This window comes from Trichechus manatus, unplaced genomic scaffold (genome assembly GCF_000243295.1).
Source record: "Trichechus manatus latirostris isolate Lorelei unplaced genomic scaffold, TriManLat1.0 scaffold00202, whole genome shotgun sequence".
In the NCBI taxonomy this organism is placed as follows: domain Eukaryota; kingdom Metazoa; phylum Chordata; class Mammalia; order Sirenia; family Trichechidae; genus Trichechus; species Trichechus manatus.
Window position 1 is genome coordinate 1,665,221 of NW_004444138.1, and position 23,357 is coordinate 1,688,577.

The window sequence follows — 23,357 nt, forward strand, 5'->3', positions numbered from 1 at the left end:
TCAGCCTGGGAGTGGACAGCCCCGTAAAACCAAATGAGAGTAACGAGGTACAGGAGCCCAGTGACAAGGGCCAGAAGGCAGAAGGGGACAAGGAAGCTGGTGAGAGGGAACCCAAGGTTGAGTAAGGATATTGTTGATGTGTTGTGAGGATGTTACCCATTGTCATTGGGCAACATGTATACTGTTAAATGAGAAACTATTTTGTTCTGTAAACCTTCATCTAAAGTGAGAATAGCAGCACAACTGGAAGAGCGCAGTAGATGTCACTGAACTGTTCATGTAGAATTTTTGAAATGGTTATCTTTGGCTATGTATATTTTCACCAAAAAAAAAAGGTCGAGAAGGGACAGGGCTGACATGTTGTGGGGTTGTTAACCAATGTCATAAAACAATATGTGTACTACTGTTTCATGAGAAACTATTTGTTCTGTAAGCCTTCACCTGAAGCACAATAAAAAAATAAAAATAAAAATAAATTGTGTAACAGAATCTAATCATGAAAAAACATCAGATAAAACTGAGGGACATTATGTAACATTACTGGCCTGTACTTATCAAAAAAAAAAAACAATGTACAGGGTCACCCCTATAAAAACAGCACTTATCAAAAAACAGAGGACAACAAATGCTGGTGGGATGTGGGGAGACTGGAACTCTAACAACCGCTAGTGGGATGGTAAAATGGTACAACCACTATAGAAAACAATATGGCACTTCCTCAAAAGGCTAGAAATACCTTACGATCCAGCAATCCCACTCCTAGGTATATATCCAAGAGATATAAGAGCAGTGACGTGAATAGACACGTATACCCATGTTCACCGCAGCATTATTCACAATAGCAAAAAGATGGAAACAATTTAAGTGTCCACTGACAGATGAATGGATAAACAAATTGTGGTATATACATACAATAGAATACTACACAATGATAAGGAATAATGATGAGTCTGTGAAAAATCTCATAACATGGATAAATCTGGAGGACATTATGCTGAGTGAAATAAGTCAATTACAAAAGGACAAATATTGAATGCTCTCACTTTTAAATAAAATCAAGAATAGGTATACACGCAGAAACCAACAGTCTTTGATGGTTATCAGGAACAGGAAGCGGGAGGAGGAAATCATTTGCAGACACCTGCTATTTCTGGTGGTAGGAAATGTAATAACACAATATAGGGGAAGAAGGCACAACTTATGCAAGGTAAATGAAGACAATGAGCGGTACATAAGAATAAAGGACAATTACGGTAAATGCTGTAACATACAATTTTGCAACAACAGTGATAACAACCAAAAATCAAAAATGAGAAGGCAAGGAGGGGCAGGGAAGCTAGATAAATGGAAACAGAATAAACAGAATGGAAATGAGAATGCTGACATACTGCACAAACGGAGACCCATGTTACAGACCAATTTGTACAAAAACTGTTAAATGGAAACCTAATTTGCTGTGTAAACTTTCACCTAAAACACAATAAAAAAGAAAAAACCTGCACCAACATTAAAACCAATGGTATATTAGAAGCCTTATCATTAAACTAATGAATGAGAAAAGTATACCTATTATCATCGCCTCTACTCATCAACTGTAAGAAATACAAAATACAAGGACTTGAAAGTATACATGTTTTTAAATGTCCTTGATGCCGCAGATTGTCCACAGGAATTGTTTTACATGTTCTAAAACTTTCTGTAAGTGGCATCACACTATACATATTCTCTTGATGTTACTATTTTTTCTTAATATATTTGTAGAATTCAAATTGATAAATTGCTCTGTTTTAATATATTTTCCTCATATACAGTACTATAGGGCATCTACAGAGAAAAAGACCAAAGAGATTGCTCAGACCCATTATTAGAATTAACAAAGAGTTTAATATAATGCCTAGGTGGCTACAAGAGCAATAAACAATAAAGGATGCAGATATGACAGCAAAAGTTATAACATGTTTTAAGATGCTATTTATGCAAACAATAAAAATATAAAGTACTTAATTAAAAAAACGTTTTTTAAGGGCAAGAAAAGAGAAAGACAGGGTGAAGGACTATTCCACATTACAGGAAACCAGACAGATGTAACCACTAAATGCAATGCATAAACCTGGATTGGATCCTGGTCCGAGGGGCAAAATATGGCTATAAATACATTATTGCAAGAACTGATGAAATCTGAATATGAACCTGGATTAGACAATGCTATTTTATCATTGTTAAATTTGCTAATTTTGATAACTCTATTATGGTTATGTAAGAGAAATTCTAAAAACATGCAAAATGATCCTAATTTGGTTTTAGAATATAGAGGCTCAAAAAGAAAACGGCTGGAAAAACTCAGTTAACATCTGATTCCCTTGGTGATTTTAGTGAGTTTTAAAAATATTTTTATTTATCAAACATTTCAATAGATTTAAACAGTAAAAAAGTTGTTCTGTATAATATAATTTTGCCAATTTAAACACACAGGCACACGTTCACACACACAAAAAGGTCAAATATATAACTTTTGAAAATCTTTCCCTCATGTAAATACTTACACAGAAAATTTAAGGTATTATATGTACGTACATACCTGTGGCTTTTTGATATTTATTCCACTTTAAGTACCCAGATTTCGAGAAACATAAACTGTCAAAACATGAGAGGCTCAGTTTCTGGCTAAACTTCATAATCCAAATAATTTTAAACAAATGCAGGCATGCAAAAACAAGGTCTTACTTCTCTTACCACATTAAAATAATGTTTCATCTTGGTGCCTTTTGTAATATCCCATATAAATATGCTGCCATCATGTCCTGCAGATAGCATAATTCTGGAATCAAAGGGATGTGTCTCCAAAACAAATACTTCATCAGCATGTCCCTTTAGTCAACAAAGTCAAACAGTTAAGAAGGATTCACAAGTTACAATTTTTTATTTTTTTTTTTAAATCTCATACTGCCACAGTTCATTAAAAACCAAAACCAAACCAGTTGCCACTGAATTGATCCTGACTCTTGGCAACCCCTCATTTGTCAGAGTAGAACTATGTTCCATACGGCTTTCAGTGGCTAATTTTTCTAAATAGATCATCAGGCCTTTTTTCCAATGCCCTTCTCAATGGATTCAAACAACCAACCTTTTGGTTAGCAGCTGAGCACCAGTTCATTAGGGTTTATAAAAATGAGTTAATGACAATAATTCATACATTTATATATACAAATGTCTAGTCATTTGATAATTTAAATGAAAAAAACAACTTGTTCAGTATATTATAGACTCAAAAAATAAGATCAGCTCAAAAATGTGATTTGTCATATTGTATTAAAAACTACCTACCAGTAAGTTATGAAGCAGCTGCCCAGTATAAGAATCCCATGCTTTGAGGACATGATCATTCACAGCTGTGACAACAATGCTATCATTCTGATTCCAAGCTATCATTGTTACTTTGGGTTTCATAAACCTTTCCTCTTCTGAAGATAAGTCCCTAACAAAAAAAAATACACAATATGTAAATTCATTTGGATGGTAGGCTGTACAATGTATACCATCTGTCAACAATACAAAAATAACTAAAGAAATTCAGCTCATTCAGGTGCACATTTTATCAACTCTGAAGAGTTCTTCACATCTGACCCATAACAGATTATCTACAAGCAAATTTGGGTAAAAGCTAGTGGGAAAGGGGATCACTTAGAAGCAGTTCAGAGACCATATAAGGTGGAGATTTTAGGTCACTAGTTCTGCTCATGAAATCTAAGCCTCTTCTCCCTACCTCTTTGCTGTTACTCCCCCCTCCCAACCTTAAACCTTATCTCTAATACTTCTTTCAACTGCTTCTTTCCCCAGAGAAGAAAAGGAATTTTAGAAACACAGACATATCCCCAACGTCTAGAAAAATGTCCGACACACAGCCGCTCATTTTGTTGAGCTGTCAATGAGACTGTATTGATCTCTTCATACTTCCCTACAGACTACTGCTACGGGTCCCTTGGCAAGAACAGTCTTGGATACACATGCTGCACTGTTCTGTAGCCTTTATGAAGTGATATGCGACATTTCCCGGTATACTGCAGGATAAGTAGTACATAGTGGAGGGTGAGGAGAGGCAGAGTTGCTTCTAAAATCGTAAGACACATTCTAATAAGTTATAAGTATCTAACAAATTGTTTCTAACATGCAAAACAACTATAAGAATATTGAATAAGTGCTCTAATAGAACTATCTATGTAAGCCTAATGGAAAACAGAAGAGAGAATAATTTTAACTAGGTGGTCAGGGGAAAAGAGTCGCATTAAGATGTGAAACTGAATAAAGACTAAGACTACACTCTCCACTTTAAACTAAAAATTCTTTCCTTGTTACTAATAGACATGTTGCATTTCATCAACCTGCTCAGCCAAAATTAGAACACTAAAACACATTCACCTACTCTTCCCTACCAAAGACTCTGCCTCAAGATTTGAAAGGAAAGTTAAAATCCAAAAAAAATATTACCACCATGAAGGAAGTTACAGGAAAAACATGAAACCAAAAAACTAACCAGTTCCCTTCCTCCCCTCCCCTGCCCCCAGGAACCACTGTTTATTTTTGGAAATACTATAATCAATGGAGATCTATTATACAATTTGAACTTACAATTCTATTGATTTTTTTTCATGATAAAAGTTGTTTATGGTCATAGAAATTTGTAACACATGAAAAATTTGAACAAAGAGATGAGAAAAACACCATTCATACGCTTAGGAGTTAAATAAAGCTACTATTAGCAGTAAAGTGTGTTTGCTTCTAGTCTTTATAATTTTAATAGTTAGGATATCAGGGCTTAATGCAATTTTGCATCAACCTCTTTCATTAAAAATAAAACAAAAGCATCATTCCTCGTTATAAGGTCTTTGTAAACCTAACTTTAAATGACTATAAAAAACCACACTGACTGGAGTACCATAATTTATGTAGCTATTTTATTATAGTTGGATGTGTAATTTGTTCCCAGTATCTTGTCATCAAAGCTTTTGCTATCCGTCTTCTGCCTGCAGTTTTTTTGTCTCTATCTCTGCCCACCTAAAACATTTTTATTTCTCTTTCCCTTCAATCTGCACCATTTCTCTCATCTTCCTCAGGAAACCTTTCCACATTTCATTCATTAAACACATTTGTGTTGTGAGCAGCCACCAGGTGCCAGAAACTGTGCTAGGGGAAAAAGCAGTCAACAAGAAAGTCCATGTCCCTGTGGCCACAAGGTATGTTCTACTAAACCTCGTTCACAACTCTCCCCCGGTTGCCTGGTTAATGCTCTGGAATCGCTGTGCTTTACTGATAAACCATACGGGGCTCCCTCTCACTTATGCCCAATCACGCTGCTAGTCTCAGGATCAGAGACCATCCAACATGTTTCTTCTGTAGCACTTAGCACGAGGCTTTACAAACTGTGAGCATTTAGTGTGAACAGAAGCCTCTTTCTCATTAATATGGCTCAAATTCCTTCCCACTGCTCTCCCCACCCCCATTATATGGTCTCTAGCTATTTGTTCACTTCAATTTACTGTTGTTAGCTGCGGCTGAGTCGTTTTTGACTCACTGTGAACGGAATGAAACATTGCCCAGTCCTGTACCATGTTCATGATCGTAGGAATGCTTGAGTCCCTTGTTGTAGCTATTGTGCAGTGCCTTCCAGCCTAGGGGGCTCTTCAAGCACTAGGTCAGACAATGCTCTATTGTGATCCATAGGATTTTCATTGGCTAATTTTCAGAAGTATCACCAGGTCTTACCTCCTAGTCTGGCTCAACCTGGAAGTTCCGCTGAAATCTGTCCATCTGGGTGACTCTGCTGCTATTTGAAATACCAACGGCATAGCTTCCAGCATCATAGCAACATGCAAGCCACCACAGTACGAAAAACCGACAGTCAAGTGGTGGTTAATACATAATTACTAAAGCACTTATTTACATTCCAGACACTGTGCTAAGCATTGTGGGAAAGCCAAAGCATTATTTAATAACAATCCCTCAACTAAGAGAGCAAATAAAACAGCCTCAAAGGTTTACAAACACTATGAGAAAAACTTTATCAACTAATAAAGATAATAACAATAACAGGCATCATGTATTAGATGCCTATCATGTTCTGCCTAAACGTACTATCGACACAGGGTGGGCCTTATCATCCCCATATTCTAGGTGACTCACTGAGGCCTAGGCTCTCAGAAACAGAGAGCAAGGGGAGCACAGAGGGAAGAAGAGCCACTATGACTAGAAGCAACTAGAAAAGATTCCACGTAGGACATACTACATGAGCAGGAACTTAGAGGCTTCACAACATTTGGAAATCTGGACACAGAGGGAAAAGGCATCCCAGGTAGAAGAAACCTTGTGAGTAAAGGCTTGGAGTCAGAAATATGATGGGCATTTCAGAAATTGTGGCAAACACAGTACGAACTAATGTATCGGCTGATAATGCTCAAAGGTAGGCTTGACAGGACTGGGGAAGGGACAGACAGGGACGTTTGAGCAACTAATTGAAACAGAGACTTTACCTATGTTACCTCATTTAACCCCCTCTCCTACCCTTATAGTGTCAGTATTATTACCTCCATTTTAACGATAAACTAGGGCTGCTAGACAATGGCCAACTCAAAAACTGAGCAGTTTTTGGTCTCAAAATCAAGTTTTCACATTGATGTCCCTATTTGATCTAATAAAATAACTGTTCATGGGTAAATATGGTTTCAAATTATCTTCACTTCCATTTCCCTTTATCACTGCAAATAATCAGGGATTCACAGTATTCACTTCCACAGAGATGGTTATGAATATCCAGATGTAACATGTTTAATTAATGTAAATATTTTAATTAAACATGTTTAAAGGTAAAATGAGTAACATGTTTAATTAACAGTAAAACTGTTTATGAACAAGGACTATCAGAATTCCCACTACATGTTCTCTACAGTCTCCATCACAGATAATCCACAAAAATACTAAGATCAAATTTATTTTGAAAACACAATTCTCTGAACTATAGCAGAGAATAAAATTCAGTTTTGACTATTCTTAAAAATAAAGCAGACAAGAATATTTCCCAAGATGTCCCTATTTTTGGGTAATAACATTTTTCAGAAAACTGTATGAAAAATTTTTTTTGTAAACCCAAAACTGCTCAAAAAAAGTCTATTTTAAAAAAGTACAAAGTTTATACTTTGAAAACAAACTCTAAGTAAAAATTATGATTTTAGATAATTCCATTACTTAAAAGTATACCAAAAGTAATGATATATTCAATGGATAAAAGAAGACTGGTATGCCTAATCCAGGCCAGGCAGTGTGTTACAACTTTTTGTCCTATCATTTAAAACTCCCAATAATGCTTAAAAACAATAGTCTCCAAATGATAAAATAAATTTAAAAATATTAATGGTGTTTTCAAAATTACATACTTTATTCTAAACAGTCTAAATGGTATTTGAGCCAACATCTGGCTCCAAAACATGTATTCTTTCCACTACTCATAAAACCAAAAAAAAACCAAACCTGTTGCAGCAAGTCGATTCCAATTCGTAGCGACCCTAAAGAATAGAGTAGAAGTGCCCCATAGGGTTTCCAAGGAGCGTCTAGTGTACTTGAACTGCCGACCTTTTTGGTTAGCAGCCAAAGCTCTTAACCACTATGCCACCAGTGTTTCCACTACCCATATGGCCTCCTATATACAGAACCCCAAAAACAATGTTTTTTAAATCTGCATTGTTTATCTTGGGAAGTGCTATACTTGATCTCAAAGATGCTCAAAACATGCTTGGAACTTTGGAGGAGGAGGGATCAAATGCCTTTGAAGCCAAGTAACAAGTCAAAATTTTAGCACACAAAATATTCCTATTGGAGCTCAGTCTGTTTTAATCTTAACAAAGTCTGTTTGCTTACTTTATCCATCAGAGTTAGCTCCAAGAGACCTAAAGATTCCACACTTGACATATGCAAGTTATTTCTGTAATGTTTTTAATTGCAGGGGGTTTTTAATGCAATGCCTACAAGTAGGCCAATGTATTGCACAATAGTAGAAAAAGCACAATTTTTTTCCTACATAAATCTAAGGATAAATTATTTTAGATAAGAGATTTAAGTATCTATTTATCAGATGTATTGCACTGGGCAAATCTGCTGCAAAGAACGGCTTTAAAGTGTTGAAAAGTAAAGATGTCACTTGGAGGACTAAGGTGTTGCCTGACCCAAGCCACGGAATTTTCAATCATCTCATATGCATGCGAAAGCTGGACAATGAATGAGTAAGGATGCCTCTGAATTACGGTGTTGGCAAGGAATACTGAATATACCACGAGCTGCCAGAAGAACGAACAAGTCCGTCTTGAAAGAAGTACAGCCAGAGCGCTCCTTGGAAGCAAGGAAGGGGAGACTTCAGCTCACATACTTTGAACATATTATCAGGAGGGACCAGGCCCTGGAGAAGCACATCATCCTTGGTAAGGCAGACGGTCAGCGAAAAAGAGGAAGATCCTCAACGAGATGGACTGACACAGTGGCTGCAACAATGGGCTCAAATATTGCAACAACTGTGAGGATGGCACAGGACTGGGCAGTGTTTCGTTCTGTTGTACATAGGTTCACCATGAGACAGAACCTAACAACATTTATGAGACATGCAGTAGGTAGCCATTCACTTAGACCATAAAAACAGAGGTGCATTAGTCTAGATCTTTTTAGTAGCGGGTGGCTGCAATTCCCTAAACAAAAGAATCAGCAAAAAGAGAGAGAGACAGATACACACCAAGTGCCTACAATGCACCTATTTACAACAAACCATCTTAACTTACCCTGACATTCTGGTAGACATATCCAGTAAAATGCTCTTCCATTCTAACTGCTCAAATCTCCAAATCCGTGCTGTTCCATCTCTGCTACCACTTAAGAACCTTAAAATATTCAGAAAAAGATTTTATACTTGCCACCAAGGCCTACAGTGAAAATCACAAGTAAATATTTCTTGATGTAGCTGTTCTGAGCTGAGCTGAATTAGCAGGTAGTTAATTCAAAAGATAAGTATTTAGGATATATCTGAGAGGAAATATCTGGTTTGCTATCATTTACTTGCCTGGCCCTATGAGGCAAAAAACATTTCAAATTAAATTGAATAGCCTGTGAAACAGATTCAGTTGAAAAGACAATGTACAAGAACTATCTAGCAAAGGAAATAATCAGAAAAAGCATACAGACACAGAAAAACTGATAAGAGCAAAAGCTCCATTTAAAGTATCTTCACTCTAAACTCAAATTAATTCATGCTGGCCATCATGTAAAAACAGACTTACTTTTAACATTCTATTAACAAATTAAGGTGCTAAAAAACTGCAGTTTAGGAAATTAACGCACCTGAGACACTGGGGCCACAAAAGAAGTTAGTTACAGGATACTAGAAAAGCTGTTTTGTTTTTTAACTACTCAAACATAGGAATTTCATTATCTTTGTGCATAATTTATCAGTAAATCAAACATCTAGCCAATGGTGAGTTAAATGAGAACTACTTTTAGTCCTAGGAGCCAGCAGAAACCACAATTCTAAAAACTTGCATTTCATGGATTTTCCCCTCGGTTCTGGACACTTTTCATTCAATTAACATATTTACTAATAAGTACTTACAATATACACGGCGATATATTAGCTCTACTAATATGTAGCTAGTATTTTTGTAATGTTTGTAATGTTGTATTTGCCTAAAAACATGCACACACATAAACACATACCTACCTGTCACCATTGTTACAAAATTGGATACTATCAACTTTATCCTAAAGGGGGAGAGGGAAAACACAAACATAAAAATGGTCATCTACACAGTTTGTAAATAGAAAAAATAAAAAAAATAAAAACCCTCAGTTTTAGTGTTAGAACCCATTTGGTTTAACAAGCATGAAATTTGCACTTGTGCTGCTTAGCCCCATCATTCAAACAGGTATTATATGTACTTTTAAATGCAAAGACTCTTAACTATAAGCCTAGCGAGACTACTAAGAGAGAGTTCTTATCTAGAAGAAAGATACATTCAGAAGAAGCTTTGCATCTAAAATTAAAGTTTAATTTATAATTAATTACATCTATTTAAAAAGTATTTATATGTGTGAAAAGTGATCAAAACAGTTAAAGCAGCTGAAAACAAGGCATTTTCACAGTGTTTTGTTTTGTTTTTTAAATGATTTCAATGTACGTTTATAAATAACCTCTGAAGATGGACTGGTTTCTCCCACAGAACTTCCTATAGGAGAAATACGATCAGACCCCTGATCAGCTATCTTAGTTATCTAGCACTGCAATAACAGAAATACCACAAGTGTATGGCTCCTTAGAAGTAAGCATGGCGAGACTATGCCTCACATACTTTGGACATGTTTTCAAGAGAGATCAGTCCCTGGAGAAGGACATCACACTTGGTAAAGTACAAGGTCAGCGAAAAAGAGAAACCTCAACAAGATGGACTGACACAACGGCTGCCAACAATGGGCTCAACCACAACAACAATCGTGAGGATGGCGCAGGACCAGGCAGTGTTTCGTTCTGTTGTAGATGGGGTTGCTGTGAGTCGGAACCGACTTGACGGCACCTAACAACAACATGGCTTTAACAGAAATTTATTCTCTCACAGTCTAGGACGCTGTAAGTCTGAATTCACCAGCTCCGGGGGAAGACGTTCTCTCTCTCTGTTGGCTCTGGGGAAAGGTCCTTGTCATCCATCTTCCTTGGTTTAGGAGCTTCTCAGCACAGGGACCCCGAGTCAAAGGACACACTCTGCTCCCAACTCTGCTTTCTTGGTGGCATGAGGTTCCCCCGTCCCTCCACTCGCTACGCTTTTATATCTCAAAAAGACTGACTCAAGATACAACCTAATCTTGTAGGTTGAGTCCTGTCTCATTAACAAAACTGCCTCTAATCCTGCCTCATTAATGTCACAGAGGTGGGATTTACAACACACAGGGAAATCACATCAGATGACAGAATAGTGGACAATCACACAATAATGGGAATCATGGTCTAGCCAAACAAAACTCAACCCGTAACACCAGCATTCCAGAATACTGGCAGTTATAAACCTTACTATACATTATAAAATAGCACTGCAATTTCTTGAGCCTGGTTAATCCTTTAGTGAATAAATTATTTTATGCTTTGAAATTTTTGTTCATACCATGTGTTTTCATTAATGACGCATACTGTATCACTGAATGTGTTTGAATTTTTGGTAGGCAGTATGGATGTTTTTCTTGCCCCATTCCACAAGCCTACCCTAAGTGTTTAGTGGTACACATGAAGTACCACTAATTATATCCCAGAGTCTCCACCAGGTTCTAGTGATACATACATGTAACTAATGAAAATTTTCAAAATTTCTATTTTTCCTACCAAAATTCAGACACACCACACAATACCCTTATAAAAGCAGTAATTTGCAGCACGCGCCCATTTCTTTGGTTTCAAACACTCATGAGGCTCCTGCCTTGTGGCAGCACACACTGTCAGTGATGCAGCAGCTTCCCAATAAACCCTCAGAGGCAGAAAAAGTACTTGGTCCCTAGAGGTACCCAAATCTAATTCACCCAGATCAACTGTCCAAATCAAAATTTTCTGATTAAAGCTAAAATAACTACTGCAAAATAATAGCACTCTCAAGATCCTGTCTGAGTTGCCAATATGATATCCTTGCTCTTTAAATGCAATTCCTCCTATGCGTAAAATCAGAACCGGTAACAATCCTCCTTAGCAATAGTTGACTATGTACTAATAGGAATATTACTAATAATCTAGAATTTAAAAACAAATACTTACAGTGTGGCTTTCAAGTTCTGCAATTTTTTCAGGTGCTTCAAACCCCAAAAAATACATTCTGATTACATGGTCAGTACTACCTGTGGCTAAAAACATACCACCTGAAATAAAGACATTAAGGTTTAAACGTTCGGCTTATACCTCAAGAAATCAAATGTCTACACTAAAGATCTCGTTCTAAAACTAAGCTGATTTCAACATATTCATTTTCTAACTCACTACTTAAAGACAGTTTATAAAATTAAAAAAATGTAGCTTTAATAAACAAAGGTGATTCAATCTGGAAAGGTTCACTATTTTCCCCTGCTTTTTTTAATAAGTGTGGGAATGACCTTAAGCACCACTACTCTAAAAATGCTTGAACAAAAGGAGCTCTGATTTCTAAACAACTCTACATACCTAAACCTAGCTGTGGAATATAAAATTCACTGGCTGAAGTTTCAGATATTTCTAGACAAAAAGTCTTTGACCTGTCCTTAAAAAAAATAAGACGTTACCACACAAGTTCACTATACAAGAAAAAACAAGAGAGGAATAATTTAACCAGGATACTATGTGTGGAAAACAAATTTATACTACCAAAAATATCTACTTTACCCTGTTAAAAGGAATCCATAATTTAAACATATCATACACATGGGGCACATAGCTCAGGAGCTGCTCATATGGACACCTTAAGTCTCCTTTTTCTCAGCTATCTCTTATACACCACTGACTGGTTACTATTAGAAATCAGAAAAAGGCAGAAAGGGGAAATGAAAAACAAGAAAAAGGGCTAATTAAGTAACTATCATAAATTAAGCCTAATTAAATAAACCTCATTTTCCATCTGTCTGATAAAGGGTCTTATCATAATGTGGTCACTTAATAAATGCTAAAATAAAACTAAGAAAAATAATTATTGACATTGTCTTACCAACACTAAAAGAAGAACAAAGCATCTGAACGCCTGGCCTAGGCTTTTCAGTGAACTTCAGGGGACGTGGACTTTAAAAGAAGAAGATAATGATTCAAAATACAACAGTTTAACATATTAACACAGTTTCATAATTAATTATTACAGTCATTTCTAAATAGTATACCAAGTAGTTCCACTACGCTTTTATAGCTGAACGGATTTTAGAAGACTCTGTCAAATCTTCATCTTTATACCAATTCTACTACATAGGAAGGGCAGGCCTATTAACTCTGTTCTAAAGTGAAGTGACTAAACCTCAGACAGTCTAAGTGAACCCATCATAGAGGCTGAGAGTGGGGTATAGAACCACAGTGCTGTCCAAAAGAGGTGTAATGTGAGACACATATGTAACCTTTCAATTTTCTAGTAGCCATATTAAAAAATACAAACAGATAAAATTTATGTTAACCTAATATATCCAAATTATAAACTTGTACTCAATAAAAACTTAAATAAGATACTTTACATTCCTTTTTTATATTAACTCTTTCAGTATGTATTTGGCACTTATAATATGTCTCAACAGGAACATTAAGTTTTCATCAAGAATACCTGATCAGTACTCAGATTTCATAAAACTTAGATGAAAAAAGTAAACTCACATACTCAAGTTGTTCTAAACATTCTTAAAATTTTCTAATAACTGAATTGAGTATCCATTTTTAAATTTAAATTAGCAATTCAATTCCTCAGCTGCAGTAGCCACATTTGAAGTGCTCAATAGTCACATGTGGCTAGTGGCTACTGGATTGGACAGCACAGATCTAAAATCCAGGTCTTCTAATTCTTAAATGATTCTGCCTGAATTTCCAGTTATATCCTTAATTGTACATTTCTAAGTTTTCAAAATGTTTTACATATATCTCACTTTGTTGTCACAAAAATGTGTCCGCAAGATAGCTATTCTTCTTTTACATATCCAACTATCTAAATAGTACACATTGTAAATAGTCAATATGGTACATATATTGTATATAATAAAATTAAGTTGAATAAAAAGGCAACCATAATCCATAATTACTCTTTACAATCAAACTTCATTTCATTAGACTAAATCAGAGTAACAAAGTTAAAGAAAATGTGTTGCATTACTAAAGTCACTTACCTGAATTTCAAGGATTCTAAATCCCATTGCCAAAAGCAAACCGTCCCATCAGCACCAGTAGAGACCATATATCTTTGAGAGCCTTTGGCCATTGGGCTAAACTAAAAAGCAATAATATATATAATTCAGATTTGAGAGCAGCTACTGAAGTGGTAGTTTTAACAGTTTTTCAAAATCAACTTTAAATGACTAAAACACAGGAACTCCAAAATACAGGTGCTACTACTGTAAAAAAAAAATATATACATATATATATATATAAAACCTATAAAAAAGGAAAGCCCTTCTTATGTTAATGTAATGTGATCTCAATAAAAATAACAAGATTTGCAGAACTAATGAACAAGAACAGCCAGAAAAACTTAAAACAGAAACCATGAAGATCTAGTCGTTCGTTGATATTAAAGCATATCAGAACCTCAATAAATTAAAGTCATGTAGTACAACAGGTACAGAATGACCAACAGAAAAACACAAAGTCCAAAAATGGGCCGTAATACAAGACTTAAACAAAATATAGGTACTGTCTCAATCAGCGGATGAAATCAATGAACCCAATGGTATTGGGACCACTATGCAGAAACCTGGGGAAAAATAAAGGAGGATCCATTTTTCAAACTGTACACATCAAGATAAATCCCAAAAGGGTCGACGATTTATTTAAAGCATTAAGATTTTAAGCCAGTAAAAACTAAACCATAAAAGTATTATGAGAAAACATGAGAACTACACATTTTAACTTGATAACCTGTTGCTGTCAAGTAGACTCCAACTTCTAGTGACCCTAAAGGACAGAGTAAAACTGCCCCGTAGGGTTTCCAAGGAGCAGTTGGAGGATTTGATCTGCTGACCTTTTGGTTAGCAGCTGTACCTCTTAACCACACCACCAGGGCCTCTATTTTAACTTCATAATGGGCTTAAAATTTGTATTTATGACCTGAAAAGACATTTCACCAAAGAGGATATACAAATAGTCAACAAACATATGAAAAGATGCTCATGACTCATTAGAAAGAAGCAAATTGAAACCATAATGAGACACCACTTTACTCCCAGTAGAATGGTTAAGATTAAAAAAAACAGACTATAACAAACATTGGTGACGATGTAGGAAAATTAGAACCCTCATGGAAAAGCTGCTGTGGAAAAGAGTTTGGCAAGTGCTGAAAAAGTTACTTTACCATGCTTGGTAGAGGGTCAGCAAAACAGAGCAAGACCCTCGAACGAGATGGACTGACACTGTGGCTGCAACAATGGGCTCAAGAATAACATCGACTGCGAGGATGATGCAGGACCAGGACAATGCAGGACCAGGCGTTGTTTCGTTCTGTTGTACGTAGGGTTACCACGAGTCAGAACTGACTCGATGGCACCTAAAAACAACTACCACCACCTTACCAAACATGATGTCCTTCTCCAGGGACTAGTCCCTCCTGATAACATGTCCAAAGTACATAAGACGAAGTCACACCATCCTCGCTTCTAAGCACCATTCTGGCTGAACTAGTCCAAGACAGACTTGTTCACTCTTCTGGCAGTCCGTGGTACGTTCTTCGCCAATGCCATAATTCAAAGGCCTCAACTCTTCTTCCGTCTTCCTTATTCATTGTCCAGCTTTTGCATGCTTATGAGGGGACTGAAAACATCACGGCTTGAGTCGGGCACACCGTAGTCCTCACAGTGACATCGCTGCTTTTTAACACTTTAAAGAGATCTTTTGCAGCATATTTGCATCTGCCCAACGCAACAGGATGTTTGACTTCTTGCCTGCTGCTTCCATGGGCGTTGACTGTGGACCCAAGCAGCATGAAAATCTCAACAACTTCAGTCTTTTCTCCATTTATCATGATGTTGCTTACTGGTCCAGTTGTAAAGATTTTTGTTTTCTTTATGTTAAACCTTCTATACCTAAGGTTGTAGTCTTCGATCTTCATCAGTGTTTCAAGTCCTCTTCACTTTCAGCAAGCAAGGCCCTGTCATCTGCGTATCACAGGTTGTTAATGAGTCTTCCTCCAACTGTGATGCCACATTTTTCTTCATACAGTCCAGCCTCTCGGATTATTTGCTCAGCATACAGACTGTTCCGGTGAAAGGATACAACCCTTACACACAGCTTTCCTGATTTTAAACCATGTATGTACGATCTAATATGAAATACCTAGAATAGGCAAATATATTGCGATCAGAATTTAATAATGGTTACGACGCACGGTTACCAGGGAGAGAGAAAGGAAGAACACTATTCAGGAAGCATTAAGTTTCTGTTTACGATAACGAAAAATTTGGCAACAGACAGTGGTGATGGCTGTACAACATGATTAATGTAACTGGTGTTAATTTGGCAAATGTTAGCTGTATTTTTATAGCAATAAAAAAACTGTGTTTAGTAAAGTACCAATTGTGCTACACAAAGACGCTAGAGAAAGGAAGATCATTTGGTCCTTTTAAAAGATTAAAAGAGAGAAAAATACAAGAAAAACAAAATAAGCAAAGGGATAAGGGCAAAGGTACAAAAGTGAGATGGAATATGGTATGTTATAGGAACGGAAAGATCTGTATGACAAAAGTGTCCATTTGTATATTTAACACGTTCCCAAAGAGCTATAATTTGCGTGTGTTAAAATTCACAAAACATAAAATTCACCATTCTAACGAATACAAATTCAGTGGCATTTAGTACATTCACAATGCTGTTCAAAAATCACTACTATTTACTTTTAGAGCTAGTATTTTATAAGCTGAATGGCAAGCTGTTGAGGCATTTTTAACTAATTATCTTGGATTTTTTAAGTAGGCAACCATACTGTTTGAAAATGATAATTTTATATCTTCCTTTTCAATATTTATACATTTTTCTTTTCTTTTGCCTGGTGTTAGTCGCTAGGATAATGAAGAGTTGCAGTGATGCTGTGCATTTTACCCAAATTTTTTATTTTGCAATATTTCAAAACCACCATAAAAGTTACAAGACTAGTACAATGAACATCCATATACTGGTCATCAAGATTCAATAACTGTTAGTATCTTGCAACATTTGTCTCTTGATAGAGACAGACAGATATAAACCATCTGAATCTAAGCTGCAGACATCACGACACTTTCTAAAACCCTCAAGCTGTATCTCCTAAGAACAACATTCTCCCACATAACATTAGTATAATTACCTGTACTCAAATTTAATATTAATAAAATGCTATTATCTAATATACAATCCATATTCAAATTCCCCCAATTTCTCAAATACCCTTATACAGGTTTTTGTCCTCTAAAATCAGAACCTAAATCAAGACTCACACACTGCATTTATAGTTGTCACATGTCCTTATATAGCAGTTCTCCTTTGTTTTTTGGGGTTTTTTGCCTTTTATAACACTGAACTTTTTGAAGGATGCAGAAGTTGTTTCACAGATTTGTTTCAACATGGATTTGTCTCAGCAACTCAAAAGGTTTGATGGGAAGCCTAGGGGGCAATGAGTTGAAGATAATGGTCATGGAATACTTTGGAATGGAATAAAAGGATAGTGAGAATAGCAGCACAACTGGAAGAATGTAATCATGTCACTGAATGTACATGGAGACATTTTTGAAATGGTGTATCCTTGGCTATGTATATTTTCACCAAAAAAAAAGGGTCCTCCAAGGTCGAGAAGCGAGGGTTTTGGCATGTCGTGTGGCTGTTAACCAATGTCATAAAACAATATATGTACTGACTGTTTAATGAGAAACTATTTGTTCTGTAAACCTTCATCTAAAGTACAATAAATTTAAAAAAAAAAAAAGAACTGAGCGTACCAAGTCTTGTCCAGGATGTAGAGAAACTGAAATTCTCATACAATGTTAATGGGAATGTAAAGTGGTACAAGCACATTGGAAAACAGTTTGGCAGTTTTTTTAAAAAAGTTGTACTTACACCTAGCACATGACCTAGACATTCAATCCCTAGGTATTTTCTGGGAAAAGGAAAAAAAAAAAAGTGCAAAGCACTGATCCATACAAAGATTTTAACATGCATATTCAAGCAGGTTACTTGTAATAACCAAAAACTGGAAACAGCAGGTGAGTGAATGAACAATTGTGGTATATCCATACAATGGAATTTTACTTAGCAATACAAAATGAGGGACTACTGATACATTCTGTAACATGGATCAATCGCACGCAACATGATTACGCTGAATAAAAGAAGTCAAACAAGAAACAGTATGAAGTATATGATTCCATTTATATAAAATTACAGAAAATGCAAACTAAAGTGAAAGTCCTTGGGAACTGGGAGAAGGAAAAAGAGGGAGGGATCACACTGGGGCAGGAAGAAACTTTTGGGGGTGATTAATATGCTTGATGTGTTGTCTGTGTGATGATTTTACCGATAAATGCATATGTACAAATTTACAAAACTGTATACTTTAAAAATGTGCAGTTTATCGTATGTCAATTGTATCTTAATACAGATGTTAAAATAAAAAAAATATGGATCTGTCTGCCTGTTCTACATGATGAGATTCAAGCTAAGCATTCTGGACAGCAATAACAAACAGGTAGAGAAAGACTTTAAAGTACAAATTCAGTGACTTTAATAGTTACATGTCTATTCAGATTTTCTTTTTGTGTCAGACTTGCTTTTGTGTCAGAAGTGTTTTTATAAGTATTTACCTATTTTTATTTAAGTTTTCAAATTTCCTGCATAAAGCTGTCTAAAATATTTTCTAATATCTTAAGGGTCTGTAGTGATGCCCCTTTCTCAAATCTGATAATGGTTCCTTGTGACAGTTTTCTTACTTAATCTCAGTCATTTACCAATATTTTTAGTCTTTCCAAGAAGTTTTGGTTTTGTTGATCCTCTCTATTGTTATGCTTGTTTTTTGTATTCTTAATTTCTACTCTCATTCACAATTTCCTCTCTTCTCTATTGTTTGTTCTCCAACTTTTTTCATTTATTTATTTTTAATATACTTTTTATTGAAATACATCATAAAGTGTGCATAGCGTACACACCCTCGAACTTCCACAAAGTGAACATACCCATGCCATCAACACTCAAACCAAGAAAAAGAACATCTTCAGTCGCTTACTACCCTTAAAGGTAACGACTATCCTGATTTCTAATTGCACAGTTTTACTTGTTTTTTAATCATATATAAATGGAATAATTTAGGATGCACGCCTTCGTGTGTTGCTTTTCTTTTAACTGCGCATTAGGTGAAATTTTACGCAGCAAATTAGCTTCTTATTCAACAATTTATACACAAATTGTTTTTCTGGCATTGGTTGCAATCACCGCAATTTGTCAACAATCTCATCTTCTCCACCCTGGGTTCCCCATTTCCATTTGTCCCGTTTTCCTGCCATCTTTGCTTTTGGGCAGGTGTTGCCCATTTGGTCTCATTTACATTATACAACTAACAGTCGCGTTCCTCACCTGTGTTATTGTTTTATAGACCTGCATAATTCTGGAGTGACTTCAGTTCTGAGTTAAAAGCGTGTCCAGAAGCCATAGTCTCAGGGTTACTCCACTCTGTCAGACCAGTAAGTCTGGTCTTTTTTTGTGAATTTGAATTTTGTTCCACATTTTTCTCCTGCCGTCTGGGACCCTCTATCGTGATCCCTGTCAGAGCCCCATCGGTGGTGGTAGCTGGGCGCCATCTACTTCTTCGGACTCAAGCTGTTGGAGGCTGTGGTACTTATGGTCCATTAGTCCTTTGGACTAACATTTCCCTTTTGTCTTTGGTTTTCTTCATTCTCCTTTGCTCCGGACAAAAAAGGACCAGTAGATGTTATCAAAGATGGCTGTTCACAAGCTTTTAAGACCCAAGATGCTACTCACCAAAATCCGACGTACAACGATTTTTTAATGAACTATGTTATGCCAACTGACTTAGATGTCCCCGACACCATGGTCCTTAGCCCTCAGCCCAGCAACTCAGTCCCTCAGAGTGTTTGGATGTGTCTAGGAAGCTTCTAAAGGAGCCCTGGTGCCACAGTGGTTAAAGCAACTGACAGCTAACCAAAAGGTCGGCCGTTCCAAACCACCAGCAACTCCATGGAGAAAAGATGTGGCAGTCTGCTTCTGTGGAGATTTACAACCTTAGAAACCCTATGGAGTCGCTGAGTCAGAACTGACTCGAAGGCAGTGGGTTTGGTTTGGTTTTGTATGAAGTTTCTATGACTTTGCCTTGGTCTCGTTGTGCTGATGTCCCCTATGTGTACCGTCTTTCCCTTCACCAAAGTTACCTACTATCCAGTTATTATTTCCCCTCCCTCATAACCATGAAAGATTGTTTCTTTCTGTGTGTAAACCTTTTCCTGAGTTTTTATACTAATGGTCTCATACAGTATTTGTGCTTTTGGGACTTATTTCACTCAGCATGATGCTCTCCAGCTTCATCCATGTTGTGAGATGCTCTGCAAATTCATCACTCTTTATCACTGCATAGTATTCCACTGTGTGTATGTATCATAGTTTGTTTATCCATTTATCTGTTGAAGGGCACATAACCTGTTTCCATCTTTTTGCTATCGTGAATAATGCTGCAATGAACATGAGTGGTCTACTCGTGTGACGGCTCTTATTTCTCAAGGAAACATTCCTAGGAGTGGGATCACTGGATCTTATGGTATTTCTATCTCTAGCTTTTTAAGGCAGTGTGTCTTGTTTCTTTTGCTCAAGAATTTGTAAGATTCATCCATGTTGCTACGCGTAACTGTAGTTCATTCATTCTCACAGGTCTAATATTCCATTATGTGAATATACCACGTTTTACTGCTGGTGGACATTTGAGTTTTTTCTAGTCTTTGGCTATTACAAACAGTGTTCCGATGAACACTCTTCGACATGTCTTTTGGTGAACATATTACACATTTCCAGTGAGTAAATATCTAAGAGTGGAATCACGAGGTTGTAGGGTATGCACATGTTTAGCTTTAGGAGACAGTGCCAGTTTTTCGAAATGGTTGCACCAGCAATGTCTGAGGGTTCCAGCTGTTCCACATTCTCATCAACACTATGCATTGTCTTTTCAATTTTTTAACTTCTTCCATTCTGATGGAAGTATGGTAGTATCTCATTGTGGTTCTTGTTTTTATTTTATTGTGTGTTAGGTGAAAGTTTACAGCACAAATTAGTTTCTCATTCAAAAATTTATACACAAATTGTTTTGTGAAACTGGCCGCAATCCCCACAATGTGTCAGCACTCTCCCCTTTTCCTTTTACACCCCAGTTCTGCATGTCCATTCGTCCAGTCTTCCTGACCCTTCCTGCCTTCTCATCTTTGCTTTTGGGCAGGTGTTGCCCATTTGGTCTCGTACACTTAACTGATCTAAAAAGCATGTTCCTCATCTGTGTTACTGTCTGTTTTACAGGCCTAATCTGTGGCGAAAGGTGGGCTTCGGAAGTGGCTTCAGTTCTGAGTTAGCAGGGTGTCCAGGGACCACAGTCTTCAGAGATCCTCTATACTCTGTCAGACCAGTAAGTCTAGTCTTTTTTTATGAACTTGAATTTTATTCTGCATTCTTCTCCCGCTCTGTCTGGAACCCTCTACTGTGATCCCTGTCAGAGTGGTCGTCCCTAACTTCCTAAGAAATACAGTTGGATCACTGAATTTCAACTGTTTTTATTATGTACATGTAGCACTATAAATTTCCTTTTAGCAAAGCTCTGGCTGTAGATTAGCTACCTACTGCTGAGTAACCAATTACCCCAAAAACCCAGCTGCCGAAAACACTTTTTCACAGGTCAAGAATTTAGGAGCAGCTTTAACAAGGTGGATCTGGCTCAAGGGGATAGAGGACATGTTTCTAAGATGGCTTACTCATATGGCCACTAAGACCTTTCCACATGGATGTTTCAATGCCCTGTTAATATGACAGCTGGCTACCCAATCCAAGGGGATAAGCCAGAGCTGCAATGTCTTTTACTACCTAGTATTGGAAGTCACACTATTACAAAGACATGCAAATTCCAAAAGGTGCAAGACACTAGGTACCATCTTGGAGGCTGGCTATCAAACACTACTTCCCACAAGTTTTAATATGTAATATTTTCATCATTAATTAGTTCCAAATATGTTCAAGTTTCTAAGAAATCACAGGAGTCTTAAGTTATTAGGTGCAGCATCACACAAGATTGTTAATCGTACTGTTCAAATGTATGTTTTTAAAGATACAGACTGTTCTTTTGGTTAATGAGAGAGCTGGAGATGTGTTAATCTCCCATTATGACTATCGGTGTGTGTTTCTCCCCGTAGGTTCTGTTAATCTTTGCTTTATGCATTATGAGGCTGTTATTCAATGGATACAAATTTAGAACTTGTCTACCTTCCTGTTCAATGAACCCTTTCATTATGAATTGTCCCTCTTCTAAAAATTGTTTACCTTAAACATCATTTTTAGATATTAGTCTGACAACCATCAAAATAATATATATTGATGTATATCATCATGTAAAGGCTAGTTTCATCAGCCTTCTTATGGTTAATGTCGACATGATAATTTTTTCCATCATTTTTATTTTCAACCTCCCATTATATGCTTATATTGAAGGTAAAGCACATCGCTGGGTTTAGTTTTTTAATTCAGTGTGAAATCTTTTTCTCTTATTTGGACTATTTAACGCATTTACAAGTAATGTAATTATTGTTGTGATGACATTTAATGATATCTTAATACTGTCTCAGATGCTTTGTTTCTTTTTCTCCCCTTTCTTGTCTTTTCTTTTTCATTATTCCATATTTTCCCTCTATTGGTAGTTACACATTTTTTTTTTTTTTTTTTGCTATTTAGTTGTTATCTTAAAAATAACAAGCATCTTTAATGTATTAAAGTCTAATGCAAATCTGTATATTCCACTTCTAAATGAAAAGATTTTAGCTATTCCAGTTGCCTCTTCCAATAAACATGCTATTACCACTATTACTATTATTTTAATTCTATTTATATTTTCAAACAGAAAATACATTTAGTTTTTTTATATTGTCAATATTTATTTTCATTTACCACATACTGACTTTTTTTTTAACTCTTCATTCCTTCTTAGCATTTCCAAGCTTCCGTCTGGGATCATCTTCTCTACCTAAAGAACTATTTCGAATTTCCTTTAGTGCTGCTCTACTGAATTTAAGTCCTTTGTGCTACTCTCAATTTTGTCTAAAAATACATTTATTGCACTTTCATCCTTCACTGACATACTCAATAGGTTCATAATTTTAGATTGGCCATCATTTTCTACCGGCACTTTAAAAATATTACTCCTAACTCCCTGAGGGACTGAACTGCTGGGTGGAAGGCTGTTGGGACCATGGTCTCAGGGAACATCTAGCTCAACTGGCATAACAGTTTATAAAGACAATGTTCTACGTTCTACCTTGGTGAGTAGTGTCTGGCTTCTTAAAAGCCTGTGAGCAGCCATCTAAGATACTCCACTGGTCTCATCCCTTCGGGAGCAAGGGAGAATGAAGAGAACAGGATACAAGGAAAAGATTAG

At 36.4% G+C, this 23,357-nt stretch overlaps 1 protein-coding gene across 5 annotated transcripts in view; it reads right to left on the bottom strand.

Annotated features, from left to right (window-relative positions):
* Positions 1-23,357, bottom strand: part of BRWD1 (bromodomain and WD repeat domain containing 1) — a 128,884-nt gene that overhangs the window by 77,902 nt on the left and 27,625 nt on the right. For all 5 annotated transcript variants that reach the window (XM_023742147.1, XM_023742148.1, XM_023742146.1 and 2 more), the window contains exons 9-15: positions 13,879-13,979; positions 12,732-12,802; positions 11,816-11,916; positions 9,746-9,786; positions 8,814-8,912; positions 3,325-3,475; positions 2,734-2,868 (exon numbers count right to left, since the gene is read on the bottom strand). In XM_023742147.1, the coding sequence (XP_023597915.1) occupies positions 2,734-2,868; positions 3,325-3,475; positions 8,814-8,912; positions 9,746-9,786; positions 11,816-11,916; positions 12,732-12,802; positions 13,879-13,979 (699 nt within the window). The remainder of the gene's footprint in view (positions 1-2,733; positions 2,869-3,324; positions 3,476-8,813; positions 8,913-9,745; positions 9,787-11,815; positions 11,917-12,731; positions 12,803-13,878; positions 13,980-23,357) is intronic.